The 19,933-nt window shown below is 39.4% G+C and overlaps 1 protein-coding gene across 6 annotated transcripts in view; it reads left to right on the top strand.

The window, feature by feature from the left end:
* Positions 1-19,933, top strand: part of ABCC8 (ATP binding cassette subfamily C member 8) — an 83,792-nt gene that overhangs the window by 6,066 nt on the left and 57,793 nt on the right. For all 6 annotated transcript variants that reach the window (XM_076344089.1, XM_076344090.1, XM_076344094.1 and 3 more), the window contains exons 4-8: positions 4,099-4,265; positions 6,492-6,734; positions 7,609-7,797; positions 14,286-14,450; positions 16,463-16,618. In XM_076344089.1, coding sequence (XP_076200204.1) covers positions 4,099-4,265; positions 6,492-6,734; positions 7,609-7,797; positions 14,286-14,450; positions 16,463-16,618 — 920 coding nt within the window. The remainder of the gene's footprint in view (positions 1-4,098; positions 4,266-6,491; positions 6,735-7,608; positions 7,798-14,285; positions 14,451-16,462; positions 16,619-19,933) is intronic.

Below are 19,933 nucleotides of genomic sequence, written 5' to 3'. Positions count from 1 at the left end.
AATTTTCATTTTGCAAGAATTTCTGAGGAACAGACTCCTTTAGAAAATCTAATCTTAATAGCTGAGGCAAAAAAGAAAGTCAAAAAGTCAAACTAGCACAGTCTTTCCCACTTAGTTGGTCTTGATTTTAATCCAAAGTCTTCACAAGCTGAGGGTCTTTGATTTTTCTTTTATTTTTTGTTTTGTTTTTCTTTTCATTGTCCTGTGTTTGTGAGAGAACCTAAGACAGACATTTCTGGAAGTCTCCATCCTTTATTCTTGACTGCATAAATTTATTGTTACCTAAGTGTGAGGGTTGTCATCTTTCAATGTTAATTGCAGCTACTCTGTATTGACAACTGGGACTAGGTGATAATAACTTTATGCAAATTAGCCAGTATGAGGTAGCTAAATTATACCTATGCTCAGTTATCAACCCCCTAGAGTGCCCTGCGGCCAAGAAGCAGCTTTCTTTTAGAGCTTAATACAACTGAGGTAAATGGGAACCATGAGGAAAAGCTGGTGATAAACTTTTTGCTGAGTGTATGAGAAAGGAAACCGACAGAGGGTTCTCTGTTAGTAAAATGTTATAGAGATCTAATACTACACGCACAAAGTAAATGATCTGAGGTGGCATCTGCTGCTGCTTCTGAGCATCAGTGAAGTTCCACCTAACTGCAGGGCATCGTCTGTCTCAGCTGCAGGATCAATGCCTACACTTGCAAAGAGTTGGCAGCCGTATAAAGCAAAGGCTAACAGAGCCTTACCCAAAAGTTACTAAATCCAGTGGGGAAACTCTCACTGATGCAGTGCAGAAGACCCTTAAGGGTCTGTTCATTAATTCTGAACAGGATAAAGTTTTCCAATCCTGTGAAACTTTGAGATTATTTCTTTTTTTAAATCTTTTTCACTTTGTACCTTAAAGAAACCAAGTCGATTTGTAGTTCTTCAAGAAGCAGATACCATAACAAACCTGGGGACTAGCACATTCCCTTGGGGTAAGCAAGACAGGGACGCAAAGTTCCTGTACTGAGCCTGCCTTTCAGCTTTATGCCCAGGCTGTTGGATATTTTGAAGTAGTCATTCTTACTACCTCTTATCAAAAAAAGTTGATAAGGTTTGGAATATTTATTCTCTGAAGCTAATGATTGAGTCCAGGATGCCAGTTGAGTGTCCAAACTATTGGAACAGTTTGGTCTGAATCTGTCTTTCTCTGTATGGTTTTGACCTGTAATTATATTTCAACAAACAAAGCTTTTCCACTGTAGCGCTGTTTACCAAGGGACTCTCGTAATAATGCTAATTTTGGTGCTCTTTGCACAGAATGGATGCGTAACAGTTGTACAGTTTAGCAGGACACATTTTAGAATAGTTTTCATACTGAACTGGAAAATCTGCTAGCTTTCTCGATGTTCAAAACATGTAATTGTAATATGTAGCATCTGATTGCACTTTTTTTTAAAGTTAGTATTTATTTGTTTTATAGATCAGCAAACGTCAGAAATTAAACAGCAGGAGAAAATTATGAACTAACAATAGGACTTTGAGTTTTTAATCTGAAAGGGATAGTAGTATGGGAACACATGAATTTTTTGATGTAAGAAAATTGTCTTTTTTTTAACCAATCGTAATTATAGGACTGCCTTACCATTCTTGACAGTAATCTAGTTTTCTAATTTAAATTTCTTGTACCTTGACATTGTAGTTAATTACCTTGAAATTAGTTTATTGTTTAAAATGGAACTTCCTGTTATCATATAAAATAATGCTAATTGCTTAGTACACAAAATTTCTCTCCAAACAGACACAGGTTAGTTAATTAAATCCCATCCAGTTAAGTGCATGATTTTTCAGATCTTGGGCTTAATCCAATAAAGGTGTAGAACAGTTTGAGTTCTACATTGCTTAATTTTCAGTGGTCTGGCCCCAGGTGAGAATCTACACCCTGGTGTTGTGGGTTGAGGTAGCTTACAAAGCCCAAGAAAAGCGAGGTCCTTTAGGCTGTGGGCATCTAGAATATATCTAAAGCGATCAAGTAAATGAAAGCATGCCTCTATGGTCTGATCACTAGGCAGTTCAGGCCAGTGGAAGTTCTTCGTGATAATTTCTAGAAACTCTCAGCCAACATGCACTCACCAGCCAGGTGATAAAAACACAGCTTAAAAGAAAGAGCCATAACTATATTTTCCAAGGAGCCTTATCTTGAGGGGCCTGTGAACATCTGCCAGATTAGATTATATACACTTGTATTCAAAAGTGAGAAGCTAAATAAATTCAACTGCTTCTAGGAGGTATGACAGTGGGAGGTCAGTTATCACCTGAGAACGTTGCGTTTGGCATTTTCTAATACTTCTTAGATAAAAGATAAATGAATGTTCTAATAAAATAATAATAATAAAAAAGGTCATATAGACCCTTATTTAAATCCTAAATAGGAGAATGGCTCTGCTAGTTCTTATTTCTTCTTCCAAGAGCTCTACATAGATACCAGTTGGGTTGGTTGTGTTTTCAGGTGTCCTCTGCTGGTGCAGATTTTCAGTGTGCTATGTTTGTGTAAATCCTCTTTAATCTGAGAAGGATGCATTCTCAGCCCATTGTAAGAAGAATGAGACAAAACACAGGGATTAACAGATAAAGGTGGTTTGGAGTAGAACCATGTGGAGTGTATTCTTGGATTAAGTGAGATTTTAGTCAGGCACATCGCAAATAGGAAGGAATAGTGCCTCAAAGGTAGGAAACAGTCTGAAGCAGGATGAGGAGATTAGATTTGATGCAGTATAAATTGGGAAGATGGTAGGAAGCCTCACGTAAGAAGGCTATGGTTTTATAAGAGGGATTCTATAAGTATGTCTCTTAAATCCTCTCTGCAACTGCATCAGCCACTAAAATACAGTGCTGAAATACCTGACCTGTTAGTGCTTTCTTCTTACAAACTGGCCTATTAATTTTGGAGGAAGATAGACTCTCGTGGCAAATGTCCTAACGCCCAGTGCTCCTGTACTGTTCCATTTACTGTCTTCATTTAAATGAGAGTTTTGAAATTGATTTCCATGGAAGCAGGATTGGCAGCCCCAAATCCCGTACAGCCTCTCCGTGTTGAATTTAGTTTTGCTTGGAAAGGGTAGCCCCACAGTACATCTCCATAGGGCTTTCTAGGGTGCCTCAAGGTAGCTGGAACGTCACAAATTCTTTGAAGTTTGTGTGAGTTCCTGGTGATTATCCATATTTGTAAGTTAGACTTGCAGTTGCTAATGTCTTGGTTGAAGACTCTCTGGTGTTGCAGCAAGACACTCAGAAAGCATATCCATGTTTTCCTTGGCAGTTAGAGTGCCTTCCAGCTGTTGCACCATGGCAGATACAGCAGCAGTGAAAGATTCATGTAAAAGAACATAACCCTAGAAGGTATTTCCTTAAGAATGGGGAACAGGAGCTGTTTTATGGTGTGGTGAATGGTATGGAGTGTGTTTTTCAAATCACCAGAGCTTATTGCGGGGATTATTTATCTGTAACTGACAGTAGCACTTCTAGACAAGAAGTTCAGTAGAACTCTAAAAAGTTAAAGCTTTGTTCTACAAATGCCAGGACATCCTTCCTTGATATGCCTATGTATCTGCATTATAAATTAAATATATGGAATTTGTGTTGAACAATAGAGCAGCAGCAGTTTGGAGAAAATATTTTAATATCTGTTCCTGCCTACATCCTAGAGATCTGCAGGGGGAATGAGATGAATTTTCCTTCAAGCCAAATTCATAGCAGTCTTGTAGCATTAACCAAATTTGAAGAGCATCAGTCATGGCCACCTTTGCTTGTGGGGCAACTCCCTCCCTTGAACTCATCATATGGACACATGTTTACAACAGATGGAAATTTCCTTCAGCAGACTTCACTTTGTGAAACTTTCCAGATAACACTAAATCTAATAGGAAAGGAATTTGGAACTAACTTTATCTTAATATTTTCATGTTTGTGGAATTGTTAGGCTTCTGTTTTGACATGACAAAGGCCACTCTCTGGTTTTATGCATTCTTGTTGCATTCTTTCTGAATGAATATTCAATACGGCTATTGTATATTTTTGCAACTGTGGAGCTGATTAACTTTTTTTTTCCCCCTACAGCATTGCTATTCTACTGGACTTTAGCTTTCATAACTAAAACCATCAAATTTGTAAAGTTCTGTGATAATGGGGTTGGATTTTCTCAGCTTCGATTTTGCCTCACAGGACTCCTGGTTGTTCTATATGGAATGCTACTAGCTGTAGAAATCAATGTCATCAGGGTGAGGGTAAGTTAGTATCATAATAGTCTCCTCCTGTGTTTTGGTTTTGGTTTTTTTCTTTATTCCTCTTCCTGGGTACTTACTGTGAAATGCATTTCTAAAGGAGAGAGAAAAGTCCACTTAGAAATAGAAATATTTTTGAGAATCAAATGTTAACCCAACTTTATTAGGCCAGATGAATCCACAATTTGAAAAGATGCCAGATTTCATTGTAGCTAAATTAAGATGAATTTCATCTGTTCAAGTTTTGTTTTAAAAATGTCTATTATGATTCACGGTTTCAGTCATCAGAAACAAGTATTCCTGATGCGAGGAAGGACTGGGTGAAAGGAATTGTCTGCTCTATCAGAGAATGTCTTAGACACACAAATAACATCTCTTATTTTCCAGGAGACAATCACAATAAGTGATTTATTGGGGCAACTGGGGTTGCTATCTAGCCTCCCAGCTATATATATTATTTTTTTTTCCTCTGTGGTGTCTGCAGTCATAATCCAAACTGGGAGATGGCTTTGGAGACTGCTGGATAGATAAATGCCAAAGTTCTTCCCACCACCTGTCCCTCACTTAACTGTGTGCACAGATTAAACTTAGTCTCAGGAGGGAAAGAAACTTTTCCATGTAAATTTTCTTGCTCCTTCCCTCACATTAGTATGTGAACTCTTTCTAGTAATGCATTCAGCAATGTGAGTTGCATCTGTCACATATTTGGTCTTTTGTGGTTTTCTTGGGGGATTTTGTGTGTCTGTGTGTTTATTTGATAACTTAGGACAAAAATATGTCTAAAAGCAGACTTTTCAGTAACATTTTTGAAAGAAAGAGTAATAAAAACCTCAATGCTGGATGTTCAGTATTTATCTCGTAGATGAAAAACAGAGGATTGGTTTGCGGGAAAAGTGAAATTCAAATGTGATATCGGAGAGACTTGCTCATAAACCTGCTCATAATAGAACTGCATAATTAAATGAGATTTAGTCACTGTGGAATTATAGGCCACAAGGAAGAATAAAAAATGGTCACTGACTATTGTCATCTTTTTCTATGTTCTGTTTGTTTGGATTTCATTATTAAAGGATGTCATTGATGCATAAAATGAATTAGCCAGCACTATGGATTTTTTACTGCCTATTACGTCTGTGGCAGAGTTTGGAGAACCAGGCTTGTTGCTGTAGCTGCTGAAGGAAGGGATTGGGATGCATGGAGAGCTGGCCACTGCTGAGGGGGAGGAGGGGCGAGGCAGGGGGTGGGGTAGAAAATGAAAGTAAGGGGTGAGGCCTTTATGCAGCAGAAACAGCAGCCATTGGCCTCACCTTTTTTCTCCTGCCTTCCTCCATCTTCTTCCAGAAGACAGAAGATTGACTTGTTTGACTTTCAATCCCAACTGTACCTTCTCCTTTCCTTTCGCTGTTCCCATTGTTCCTCTAGTTGGCCTTTCCCAACCCCATCACCATTTTTTCTAGGATCTGTGAATTATTTCTCCAACTATGGTTGGAGAAAAGATAGCAGTGAAGCATAGCCAGAAATCCTACTAAGATTAATAGGCTTTAGGTACAGTCATGAGTAGAGATTGAATGAAATATGTGATTGGGGACTTTTCAGAAAGGAAAGGTGTATTTTTAAGAGGCTTCGCTTTTCATTCCCAAAAATGAGCGATGTCTGAAAAAGTTTTGTCTTGACAACAGGAAATCATCAGCAGTCTAACCTTGCTCTTTCGACGTTTAAGCCAATGAAAACATTTGTTAGTGCCATATGCACTCTCCAGTTCAGTGGTTTCCCAGACCCATTCAGGATAGCAGAGGTAGCTCCATGTTCTGAGCTAACTGAATGTGAGGCGGTATGGTATGGAAGGTGAATCACTGTGATAGCCTCGGGGCTGTGCCTAAGCTAGTATGTCCCATGTTGTGCGGTCTGGAACTCAGAGCGAGAGGCTGGGGCTGTACTACTTGAAATGTGAGGGGTTTTTCCTACAAGTATGCAAATTTGTACCCCATAAACAAAGTAATAGTGAATGTTTAGGCTGATTTATTTCTAGACTGGATGTCTCTGATTTTCCCCAGTACCGAGGAAACTGGATTGCTGTATTGGTTGAATTTGAATGCCTGAATTCCTTGAGTACTTTTGAGAAACCAAGCCTGATTCATTGATTATCTGCTATGTCCTTTATCTCTTATCTATTCTTTGCGGACTTTTATTTTCTATGCGTGATTCTTTTGGTATTTTTCTGAATTTCAGAGGTATGTTTTTTTCAAAACTCCTAAAGAAGTTAAACCTCCTGAGGATCTCCAGGACCTTGGCGTTCGATTCCTACAGCCGTTTGTGAATCTGTTATCCAAAGGAACATACTGGTGGATGAATACATTCATCAAGACTGCCCATAAAAAGCCAATAGACTTGAAAACCATAGGCAAGCTTCCCATTGCTATGAGAGCTCTGACCAATTACATTCGCCTTAATGAGGCCTTTGAAGCACAGAAGGTATGCAAAGCATAGAGTTATGTCTGTTTGCTTACTCAGTGCTTACGTTCTTCATTACTTTTTATGCTGTGAGCATGATATAAGATTATATAAACAGACATGATGCAAATGAAGTATCCATTAGCATAGCTTTCCATATACAAAGAGATCACATACTTGGTTGTACCTCGTACAAATAATGAAATTTCTCTACCTAAACGTGCATGTCAAACACATTACTGGTTAAGTGCATGTAAAATCCATATGGCCTCTATTTTGATGTGGAAAGTAATTATGGATTGTATTCACTGAACCCCGTTATCATTCTTCCTAATAAGACCCTGGAATCATTCAATTGTAGGGTCAACATTAATGAGGCCTCACAGGACTATTTTTCCCATGTTATTTCAGTTACAGTTTGTCTGTAGGAGAATTCAGGGCTGAAACTACCTCAGCTCAAATTCTGCTTGACTCCCTGGTGGGAGCTGAGTGTATTCAGGATTTTAAGAGAAGTCTTTTGCATTCTGTCTAAAAAGAGTGTAGGTTTCCAGTCTCTATGTTCACAGGAACACAAAACCTGTCAGTTCCCTCCCTCTTTTTTTTTTTTTCTTTCTCCCCCAGCAAGCCGCAAACAACACACTTATTTGATCCCTATTAAGGGTAGGAAAGAAATAATGGTTCTTTTTGTGATGTGGAGGAGAGTACAAATTAATGCTTTGTTTTGACTCTATAAAAACAAATGAAACATTAATTGTAGTTCCTGTGCTTTTCTAGCTCAAAGATTGCAACTGGTTGTCAATGAATTAAAGGAGGGGTCGAAATACCAATAATTTATCAGACCTGAGGTTAATACATAACATAATCCTTACTAATTTTTTTTTTTTATTCTGAACAGAGCAAAAGGTCATCATCTCCACAAGGATCGAGATCAATTTGGCGTGCTCTCTGCTGTGCTTTTGGAAGACCCTTACTTCTCAGTAGCACGTTCCGTATTCTGGCTGACTTGCTTGGATTTGCTGGTCCGCTCTGCATCTCTGGGATTGTTCACAATGTTGGAAAAGGAAATAACACCATCCGCCCACAGGTACTGTCAAAATGTCATAAAAATAGAGGATTCAAAGAAGTAATGCTATGACTATGTATTCTTTGGCCTCAGTAAAGAAAGTGACTCTGCAACGTATTTCTGAATGCTAGAAATGACAGTATGTATGTACTGCCTCTTATCCACATTTATACCTTGATGGAGAGCAAAATATGTTACCCGTGTGTCTAGTCAGGCTTGCATTCTGAAAAATAACCTCATTCAGGATAATGGTGAAGCATATCCAGAATCCCACTAGTATCATAAGGATTTTAGGTACAGTCTTGAGTAGAGATTGAATCAAGTATGTCACTGAGTGCTTTTTGGAAAGGAAAAAGTGTATTTTTAATAGGCTTGGCTTTTCTTTTCCAAAAATGAGTGATGTCTAAAGAGGATTAAAGCAGGCTTTTGTCATTGCAATAAAATGGCAAATAATTTAGCTTTGACAAAGAATTTCCACTAGTGTCTTTGGGGAGGTTGGCTTTGAAAGATCTACTGAAACATATTTTTAAAGAATGCTACTTAAATGAATGTTCCCCAAGAAGAAACAGACATACTTCTTGATTAACTAAGAAAAAAAAAAAAAGGAAAGACTCGGGAAGCCTCTTCTCATTATAAGGTGAGGTCACTCAGGCTGGATTTCTATGAGAAAGCTTACTTTATTTTTGCAGCTCACTTACTGTTTGATATAAGACTTTATTTCCAAACTCTGTTGACGCTGATGGAAATATACCCATTCATGCAAGTACACTTTGGATTAGGTCCACTGTACATATTGAAATACATCAGATGCATTGCAGAAAATTTAACAAAGGCCTCAGGCTAAAATTAATTGTTTATCCATTTTGCAATCCTTATCCTAATATTTAGAAACTTAATATAGCAAGCAGTTTCAATGGAAACCAGTTAAAGCAGGAAATGAAAAAATTAAGACTATAGGGCTATGTTGCAGCAAAGCACTGTGGAAGCTTTTTAGCTGCTTCTTGATAATTTGTTTGGAACACTGTTTCAGCTGAAATGATACCGAATCATTATTTACAGACTATCCTATTTAATTTTCCTATTAAAGTGTCAGCTAGTGCTCCTCTGAAAAATGCTCAGGTCTGGTGCAGATAGGCCCTGGATGGAGTCTCATCCAGCCTTGACATCCTCACTGTGTCTAGCTGAGTGGTAGCCTCATCGTTGTTGTCATTTACACCATTTGGGGATCACCTATGGTGATTTTCACTAGTGGTGATTGTCCATGAGTGACACTTGTGTGTATTTTACCTTTGCTAAAAGGTCTCCAAGAGGCTTTTCCTTCTGTTTTCACCTGGTTTATACACATTGTTTTTCTGTTAAGAGGCTAATTACCTTTACATTTGGAAATTGCTTTTGCTGGATTAGACTAAATATCTTTCTAAAATGTATGAAGGCTTTCTGTTCAAACCATCTGTAAACAGACTGGTGTGTTCGGGAAAACTCCCACATGTATGCACATCCATAGCCAACTGGGTCTACTGTGGAAAAAAATACACTAACTCTACTGCTAGGAATGTTATATCCTTACTTGTAATGAGTCAAAAAAGGAGAACTTTGCCTTCTTATTAATTGTTTGCTCCTGAGAGCTACATAGGTGTGGGAAACAAGCCTTCTAAAACACTGTCATATGAAGGCAAAGATAAATTGGGGGGAAACACTGTTTGTGTCTGATGTGCTGCTGAGTTTGAGGGCGTTGGAAAGAATTGCCTTACAGCGGGACAGAATCGGACAAGCAAAGTAAGCTGTGAGTACAGCGGAGAGCATCTTTTACCCATCCCTTGAAGTGACATTTCTTCGTTTTAAATAGTTTAGGTTGAGGGGATGTGGTAATGAGTCAACTGTATCTTTCAAACAGAAATTCTGTTTGTGAAACTAAAGGCAAAGAGATAAATATTTGTTCTGTTCTTCAGGCCCTTTGTGACAGATTATACTGCCGCGGAGCTGGAACTCTGAGATCACATGGGTGTCACAGGCAGCATTAACTGCTTTAGTTAGTGCCACAGTCAGTCAAAGCATGACAGCATCTTAAATTCTGTCACGCTCTTCCTGTTTATTTATAACTCCAGTATCAATATTTATGGCCACCCTGGAAGGTTCCTATGACGTGAATTTCTCTGAATGTTAATCATTTCACACCGAAGAAGACTGACAGAATGATAACCTTTATATTTTGCTGGTAGCATCTTCCACATTGCAATGTTAGGATTAGCAGTTCCGGTATTAGGAATATCTGCTGACACAACACATTCAAATGATACACCAAACCTACAGACTCATTATTTAAAAAGCTCTGGAAGTCATAGGTCCCAGTGTAGCAAAAGGCCCAGTATTGACATTTAAGACTGTGAGTTTAGGGTCTTTAAGTATTTAAATAGCGGCCTTTTGCTCGGCCTTTTACTGGTTAGAGCCTACTGGCACTTTTAAAAAGTGGTATTATCCTGAAGTTGTCAGGAAGGTGGGACACTGAAGGTCCCGAAAGCCATTTCTGAAAATAAAACTTCTGATTAGTTCCATCAACTTCTCAGACAAGGTTATTTGCCTTATATGCAAAAGGTTCAGTAGATGTTCAGTTATTTCCTTGTGTTTCCCGCAGGCTGACAAGTGTACTTAGACAACTATTGTAGTTTAAACACATAGGTGCTCAGTGACTTTGTAAACCATAATGGCCTGATAATGCATCTGAGACTTGGCAAATATCTTGGTGCTTTCACCAAGTGTGTGTGTGATGTTCATGTATATATGTTTAAGTCCTCCTTTTCTCTTGGGTTGAGTACTAGGAGAAATAACGAGAATATGCATCTCACTTTTCCTCCTTGTTTGTGTATTATATAATGTTTTGATGTGAATCAACACTGCACCAAAATCTCATTACTAGAAAAGCATGATTTGACAAAACATGATTGTGTAAAAAATGGTATTCTTTTACGTACAGTAAAAAGTGGTATTAGCTGCAGTAATTAGCAGTACTAGCCAGATGTATATGTAGGACAGCATTGAAATTGTGCTGCTTCTGTTACTGCCTTTGATATAATACAGCACGATCTGTAACCTTCATGGTTGTGATAATGCTTAGCCTTTCTCTTTGCTGTCATCTTTGACGATCACGATCTCCCAGTGTCATAGACTTGTATGTTGTTCTAGCTTTGCCTTCATAAGAAGATTTTTTTAGTTTTTAATGTGTTAGAGATGCCACTTTTTCCTGGATGACCCTGTACTGAAATAAAAAGAAATCCCAGTGAAGAACTGCTAAAATAATAGCTGACCTGAGAAAGGGTAGCTCAAAGGAAAGATTCTCACTGTTGCAAGTTAGCAAGATACGTCTGAGGTGGAAACATCACAAATGTAAATGATCCTGGTTTTCCCCAAATGTGCTTTTTCTTTTTCTTTTTTTTTTTTTTCCAGAAACACCAGGTTTGCAGTTATATACTGTTTTGCATTCTATTTTGTATTTGAGTATATATACACTGCACAGGAAACAATAGGTGGCTCTTAAACTTTACAGTTAAGCACCAGGGGCAGTTCTTCCACCTTACCTGCCTAATGCTTTATGCTTATGAGCATAAATATTAAAGAGTCTGAAAGATAAATTGGATGCATCTAATTGGCCATGGACTTGGCCAATTTGTGAATTTCTCTTTTCTTTTCCACCGTCAAGGCCTTAGAGGTAGCATGGGAGAAGACTTGGTTGTACTTATAATTTTCCAGACCTGTGGTACATTTTCTAAAGCTTCCAGGCTAAATGTAGAGCCTTGGGTCTTCCTTCTTATTCTTCAGAGTTACAGCAAGAATAAATTTACAACCACAGTTACATCTTGCAAGGGTCAAAGGCAAGTTAACTTGATTTGAAAAGCTGAACTTGTAAGACTGTAAATAATCTGGAAGAGAGACTCACTTTTACTGTACCATAGACTTTTTGTAGTGTATAATGCTGCTGTAGTCTATTTGAATTACTATGGAATAAATAATAATTTAGGGCTTAAAGTCCCTTTAAGGTACAAATAACTAAAACTGTATTTAAATGTCTCTTTATCTGAACGTAATTGCTGACGTACTGTAAATGCTCAGAGTTTTGCACTTGATACAGATTTAAAGAAACAAGTATGGCCAGCAGTTGCTTGCATTCTATTGATTTGACTTTGAAGACTCTGTATGCTTGAATATCTTCTCAGAGGGCTTCTCTGAGAGCTAATCCCTTATTTAGTTCAGTGGCTCTACAGACTGTAGAAATGTTTATGTACCTCAAAACTGGTTGAAGTCAGTACCTAGCTGAATTGGAAAATATTATTGTCTGACAATTTACCTTTGAGAGCAGGAAATAAATTATTGAATGAAATAGTTTTTATTCCCTGTTTTCAAAGCATGAAACTCAGCACTGTTGAGCATCGCTGATGGAAATTTACCATGTTCTTGTAAGTTATTGCACTGTATACTTCATAAAAGTAGTATATGACTATCAAGATGCCTCCTTATGGAAATAAGGAACGTTTGCATGAACAAAGATTTACAGGAATTGAATCATAATTACTTGCTTTTCTTTGTGTCCAGCCTTGGTCTGAATCTCAGTAGCTTGTAACAAATGCCACATAAGTGGGAAAAGGGAGTAAACCTAAGAAATCCACGAGTCCATCTGTGTTGCGTATTAGACAAAAGTCCTATGACAGCTTCTTAATTTGGCCGATGTTTGAAGAAGAGTCAACCACAGTTCGTTTGGAAGTGATCAGATATTTATGGAGAATGACTCTCTGGTGTTGATGAATGACCTTCCAGGCACCTCAACAGATGGTTAAACTGTTGCGTGGACAGATCGGACTAGTTGCCTCTCATGAGAAGGAGTATTGCTATGTGAGGTGGGAGGCACTGTTGGAAACTTGTACTGAATGTGTTCTTGTAAGTGTGCACTCTTCTCATGGAGTAAAACAAAGGCTCCTTTCAAAAACTATTTTGCTCATTATCTTGTTTACTTGTTTGCAAAGGTAAGCATACGTTTCTCTGCTTTTAAGCCTAATTAATTACCCTACTGATGTCAAGGGGATAGATAGTGTGCCTACTACAGTAATGGCAGGAGCAATCATGAATCTCAAAAGACGGAGTAAAAAGAGATGGAAAAAATACCCTAAGGCTCTGGTTCCTCAAGAAGATGCCGTGACCTATTGGGCCACCGCTGCTGAAAGGACTTGCTCTTCCTCCTTTCGTATTCCTTGTCACCCCTGCTCCTGTTCCCTCCTTTGCTCTAGCTCTGGCACCAGCTGGCCACCTTTGTGGTCTGCTTTGGCCCGTTGAACTAAAAGAAAAGAAGTGGATATTTTTTCTGGGCTGATTTTCTTCTGCCAGTGATTTGAACTGGCTCAGGAAGAGATCCAATAAGCTCCCAAACTAGCGCACAGTAAGCAACAGAAGCATGCAGCTTGGAGCAACCCAGGTGCAATTAGGGGTAGGGAGAAGTCTGTTCCTCTTTCAGCTGGCTCAGCTGCACCTTATAAAACCACAGCTTGAAAAACTAAGTTTAGCCTCTGTATTAACTTGTCACGTGGTGTTTCTGTAAACAGTTACCTTCAAGGTGCAGATCAGATGTAGTAAAATGTACAGACAGTGAGAGTTTGTGAAATATAGTTTATTATGTGTTATAGCAGTCTTGAAAATGTCAACAGCAAAGAAACTATGTAGGCAAGAAGAAATGTGCTGAGGAAGGAATACAGCAGGAGTGTAAATGACAAGAAGCCCTCTGAGAGGGAATAGAAAGAGACCTCCTCCTATTTTTGCCTTTAATGGCAGCATAAGCCAGCAATCAAAATTTTGAAGAAGCCAAGGGGAGAAAGAGGAAGGCAGAGACATTTTAGTTTCATAAGGCTTCCCAAGGTGAGCCAGCCTCTCAACTAGTTGTGGCACCAAAGGTGTCTGCTTCTTAAATATAGTCTAAAATAAATGACTGCTTTCCCAGTAAACTATAGATATGCTTCAAAATGCACTTTGATCTCATGAACTTGCTAGGAGGTAATAACAGTAAATAAAAATGCTGAACAAACCTGTTGGATGCTGCAAACCAAAATAATGTGCATAGTTCCAGGAGTTGGAAGGATGTGTTTTCGGCAAGTTGTGAAGGTCATTGTAGTCTTCAGTAACCTGAGGTGCTAAAATAAGGAGACTAATTTCTCCGAAAGGATGTTAACTAGTCCTTTCTGTCAGTGGGCAGTGCACGTCTTTTAGCAAATGACCATATGGAGTTACTCAAAGCGTCCTAGAGTTCTGGAAGGATGTCAGAAATCATATAAATGTCATTTTGCATTTAAATAAAGCTTACTGAGTTGGCACATTATATGACTGTTCCCTTGAATTGATAAACCATCGGGTTTCAGATCAGGTTGGGAGCACTTTCAAAATAATAAGCTGTGGTTATCTCTGCTTATTAATTATGCAAAACTGGTAACTAAATTACCATTGCACCTGATTTCTGACTTTCTTTTTTTTTATAGACTAAAATTCTTGGCGTTTTCTTTATTTCGTCTCAAGAGTTCCTGTCCAATGCTTATGTTTTGGCTGTACTCTTATTTTTTGCCCTTCTACTGCAAAGGACATTTCTCCAAGCATCATACTATGTTGCTATTGAAACGGGAATCAACTTGAGAGGCGCAATACAGGTACCCAAATATTATTAATTAACCTGTTTTCATACAATCATATGTGTATTTGTAAATACAAATTATAACTGTAGTCGTTAAATTCTGAAACGCTTCTCTCCTAAATGCATTGAATGTAACAGTTGCCATTAAAGATTGTGTTAACTCAGACCTCCATTCTCTTTCCTCTGCATCTTATTTGATGATCTTATATAAACATTTATTTGTAATATCTAGTGCTGTATTTCTTCTTACCTTTGAGCATAAATTTGCTGACAGTAAAACTGAATGTAACTTTTGAAAGAATTTAGGTTGTGAACTACACCTCTCCCATCTCAAAGGTGCATTTTTGTAACATCCCGTGCAAATATTACAGCTTTAAAATGTCTTGTAAATATACTTTGTACAAAAGGATAGATTGTATTCCCAATGCGTGGAGTAGTGTCTTATTCCATGGGTCACGCCACAGAATCTGCCAGGCATTGCGGAGTCTGTAATTACTGAACATAAGTAAGATTGGTAAAATGGAGTCCATAACCATTGTATAACTGTGCACAGCAGATCAGTTTTACGTCATATACAAAGATCTGTGCCTGGAAAGGAGAGAATTAGGTGTAAGACTACAATGCGAATATTACCACGTGCACTGGCTGAAACCTACCCTCTGACAGCTTGAAAGCCAGCCTTATAAGTTAAAGTATTTGTCCACTGAACTACATAGATCCTGTGAGAGTCTGTGTGATAGATGGATGCTTTCAGTACCAGCCTAATTGTTTAATCCTCTTTTGATCTTACACTTGGAAGCACTTGTCAGCTGCCAGACTTCTGGATTCCATCCATTGGTTTTCCCTTACTAGAGTGAAGCTGAAAATTCCTAAAGAAATAAAACATTTCACCCAAAATACATACTAAAAAATTGCATGTCTTATATCAAGCAGAAGAGCTGCAACTAACTGAAAAATACATGGACCACAGCAAGTGTAAAAGGGGAGTTGTTGGAAAATAGTGCTACATTCCCCTCAATTTTGTTTAAGAAAAGCTTTGTATTCTCTGTGCCAGATATTACACAGAGACCCAGATAACACCAGCAGTCAGACTGTTCAAACTGGAAAATTTCTAGCCATCACTCTTAAGCAACAGAATTAGTGCTAACAGCAGTCTCTGTGCCAGTATTTTCATACAATTTTTTCCCTATAATTTTTCAATTTTCTTTAAACCTTTTATCTCTTTTTTCCTCCCCTGTGTAAACCTGCTCAATGTGCCCTGTATGACTTTATGCTTCATGATGGACGGTTGGCACTTGATCCGAAGGCGCTTACTGAATCAGGGTGCCTCTTGTCAGCTGTCTCGTGACTGCAAAGCATCACTGTGTAGCCTTTTACCAAACCAGCTGGTAAAAGTACACTTTCATTATTGTGTATTAAGTTACTTTTATACACGCTGCTTGATTCTGCACTGAGGCAACTACTTAATTCAGTACAGAATGGGACCTGTTACATTAATTGTCTGAGACTTGAATTTTGTAATGGGATTGAGCTCTCCAGCCACAATGTCGCAACATTCTCAGCCAGGATCATGGTTCTGAGGTTGAATGGGACCCGAGTCAATTGCCAGAGAAAAATAACAAGGATTATAATGTCCTATTATATATTGAATGTAATACTATATTATTTTATTAGCACTAATTAAAGCAAGGGCAGTCCATGGAGAAGCTGGAGGTATAAATCATAGTTGTTAATGTGGTTCTTGGGCCTTTTGGGCAGTAAAGGTTTCATTCTCTTATGGATCCACAGGGATGCAAAAAGGGAGTACTTAGACAACCATTATGTACCTAATTGCACTGTGCTTTTTGTGAGTGAACAAGACAGTAGCTTAAAATGTTTCATCATAACACAAAAGGCCAAACTTCAAGCTCTTCATTCAAGTTACTGGGAATGTTCGTTTCCCTCAGCATGCTGAACTACACCCGTGTAGTTGGAGCTAGAAACCTTATTTTATTTCTGTATATTAACACTTTTTGATTTCTCTTCCAGACAAAAATATACAATAAAATTATGCAACTTTCAACCTCTAACATGTCTATGGGGGAGATGACTGCAGGCCAGATCTGTAACCTGGTTGCCATAGACACAAATCAGCTGATGTGGTTCTTTTTCCTCTGCCCTAACCTTTGGGCTATGCCAGTACAGGTAAGGGGATTGAACGTGCTTTTGTTATTAATGTGCATCAGTCTGTAGCGATTGATTGCGTATGAATTTTATGACAATAGAGATATTAAAGAAATTAAAGAATAACCTGAAGTAAGACTCAAGCTGTTAATATCTAGAAACATTGTATGTAATATATTTCACTTCTGTGACAGGACTCTAGGTATTTAGGATTGTATTAGGATCTTGGCTGCTGCCAAACATGCTTTGCATTTGTAACAAGAATTTACAGGGTGCAGCGGGTTATGTTATTCCAGTGCATTCATTTATTACATCAGGGGAGTTAACTGGAATGTATCGCAATCATTTGTCTTCTGAATCGTAGCAGAAGCAAGAGTAGTATCAGTTTATTAAAAAATATGATCGCTTAGAGATGATCCTTTGGACACCTCTTAAAACCACTGCTGCCTCATGGATGACAAATTCTAGCATACAAAATTCTACAGATTCACTTGTTATGTGAAAGGGTTTTGCTACTTTATCCTCTCTGGTGTCTTTAGTCTCCTGTCTCTAAATACCACTGTCATCCCTTCAATCTCCTTTCCCACATGCATGACACGGAGCAGATCACTGTTCTGAATCACGCCCAATCGCCTGGTGACTACTGGTTCCCGTGTCCTGTAGCCTTCTAGCATGTGTAATGCCCAATGAAATACAACTGTGTCTTATCAAGTCTTTAAGATGAGGAAAGCAGAGTCCCATCTCAGAGGGTACTTTCACAATCGATTTACATTAATCTTAAGCCTGTTCCCTTACTGAAACAGGAGTTTGTATGCAATGTCCAACACAGAAACATGGTATTTTTACCTCCTTCATTGTGCATTGTGTTACATGAGCTTGCGGAGCTACCGAAAAACTAGTTTGATCAAAACTAGTCTTTTTTCAGTGAGGTAGTATTCCTCTGAGTCTGAAGTGGTGAATCTCACTGGATGGCCATGTGATTAATTTAAGTTTACGCTAGTAAGAGGGTAGAGCAGACACAGAGGAGTAAGAGATCAGAGCAATCTCAGTGCAACCTTCAATAATTTTTCAAATTCACGCTTACTAGAACAGTGGAAAAGTGCAAATTACTTAGTTTGGAAGAGCCTGTACTTAAACAAAACCATAGAAACCTCCTGCATTTCCATTTAGGAATTTCCTGAGAAAACTGACAGTAAAGCACATAGTTCCATCTGATATAATACAGTACCCTGCAATTCTTTCTGCTTTCTTCCAGCTACTCGGTGTATTTTTGTTGAGTGCTTCAATGCTAAAAGTAAATACAAACAAAAGAGTCAGCAGAGTTTAAATTCAGTCAGTATTTTCTAAAAGTATCATTTAGTTTCATAAATATGATGAAAACTCCATTGTGTTTGTGTCACAACGGTGGTCTGGTTCCAGCACTACGCAGAGGCTGATTTGGCTGGTGTGGAAGTCAGAAAGCTGCAAGTAATCTACTTTGCATTTTGGGTTGCCTTGCTCTTGCCCAAAAATGAGATCATTTTCATGAGACTGTACATGAACTGCAACTGGCAGATCATATTTCCAGTCAGTTTCTAGCACGGCTTTAGGAGTGTTGCTTAGGAGTTCCTGTGTCCATCAACATCTGATACTAGTGATTTTCTTCTATAAGGTGTTGAGCATATAAGGATACTACATTGAAAAGCTGGAAATGGAGAAGAAAAGTGAGCCATTCAGGTGATTATATAAATTATATGAATGTCCTTCAAAGAGTAAGGAGCTAGACTGCTGGCCATCAGGAGATCTGGATTCTGGCAGTCTGGTGAAGTTCTCACTGACTGGAAAAGGGAAAACATAATCCCCATTTTTAGTAAAGGGGAAAAAAAGGAGGACCTGGGGAACTACAGGCCAGTCAGTCTCACCTCTGTGCCTGGGAGGATCATGGAACAGATCCTCCTGGAAGCTCTGCTAAGGCACATGGAGGACAGGGAGGTGATTTGAGACAGCCAGCATGGCTTCACCAAGGGCAAGTCCTGCCTGACTAACCTAGTGGCCTTCTATGATGGAGTGACTACATGAGTGGACAAGGGAAGAGCTACGGATGTCATCTGTCTGGACTTCTGTAAGGCCTTTGACACGGTCCCCCACAACATCCTTCTCTCTAAACTGGAGAGGTATGGATTTGATGGGTGGACTGTCCAGTGGATGAAGAATTGGTTGGATGGTTGCATCCAGAGGGTAGTGGTCAATGGCTCAATGTCCAGATGGAGGTTGGTGACGAGTGGTATCCCACAGGGGTCCGTATTGGGACTGGTACTGTTTAATATCTTCATCAATGACATAGACAGTGGGATCGAGTGCACCCTCAGCAAGTTTGCAGGTGACACCAAGCTGAGTGGTGCAGTTAACACGCCAGAGGGACGGGATGCCATCCAGAGGGACCTGGACAAGCTGGAGAAGTGGGCCCACAGGAACCTCCTGAGGTTCAACAAGGCCAAGTGCAAGGTCCTGCACGTGGGTTGGGGCAACCCCCGGTATCAAGACAGGCTGGGGGATGAAGGGATTGAGAGCAGCCCTGCTGAAAAGGACTTGGGGGTACTGGTGGATGAAAAGCTGGACATGAGCCAGCAATGTGCGCTCGCAGCCCAGAAGGCCAACTGTACCCTGGGCTGCATCAAAAGAAGTGTGGCCAGCAGGTCGAGGGAGGGGATTCTGCCCCTCTACTCTGCTCTGGTGAGACCCCACCTGGAGTACTGTGTCCAGCTCTGGAGCCCTCAGCACAGGAAAGACATGGACCTGTTGGAGTGGGTCCAGAGGAGGGCTACAAAAATGATCAGGGGGATGGAACACCTCCCCTGTGAGGACAGGCTGAGAGAGTTGGGGTTATTCAGCCTGGAGAGGAGAGGGCTCTGGGGAGACCTTCTTGCAGCCTTTCAGTACTTAAAGGGGGCTTATAAGAAAGATGGGGACAAACTTTTTAGCAGGCCCTCTAGTGATAGAAAAAGGGGCAATGGTTTTAAACTAAAAGAGGGTAGATTCAGACTAGGTACAAGGAAGACATTTTTACGCTGAGGGTGGTGAAACACTGGAAGAGGTTGCCCAGAGAGGTGGTGGATGCCCCATCCCTGGAAACATTCAAGGTCAGGTTGGACGGGGCTCTGAGCATACTTGATCTAGTTGAAGATGTCCCTGCTCATTGCAGGGGGCTTGGACTAGATGACCTTTAAAGGTTCCTTCCAACCCAAACTGTTCTATGATTCTATGAATAAAGATACATATTAGTCTTGAGTGGATTTTATAGTTGTTCCTGTCAAAAACAAGGGTTTTGGTCAAGCTGCTACAGATCAGATGAGCAAG

Source organism: Aptenodytes patagonicus, chromosome 7 (assembly GCF_965638725.1).
Source record: "Aptenodytes patagonicus chromosome 7, bAptPat1.pri.cur, whole genome shotgun sequence".
NCBI lineage: Eukaryota > Metazoa > Chordata > Aves > Sphenisciformes > Spheniscidae > Aptenodytes > Aptenodytes patagonicus.
Note: the sequence above shows the minus strand (reverse complement) of the source record. Positions and strands in the feature narration are given on the sequence as shown.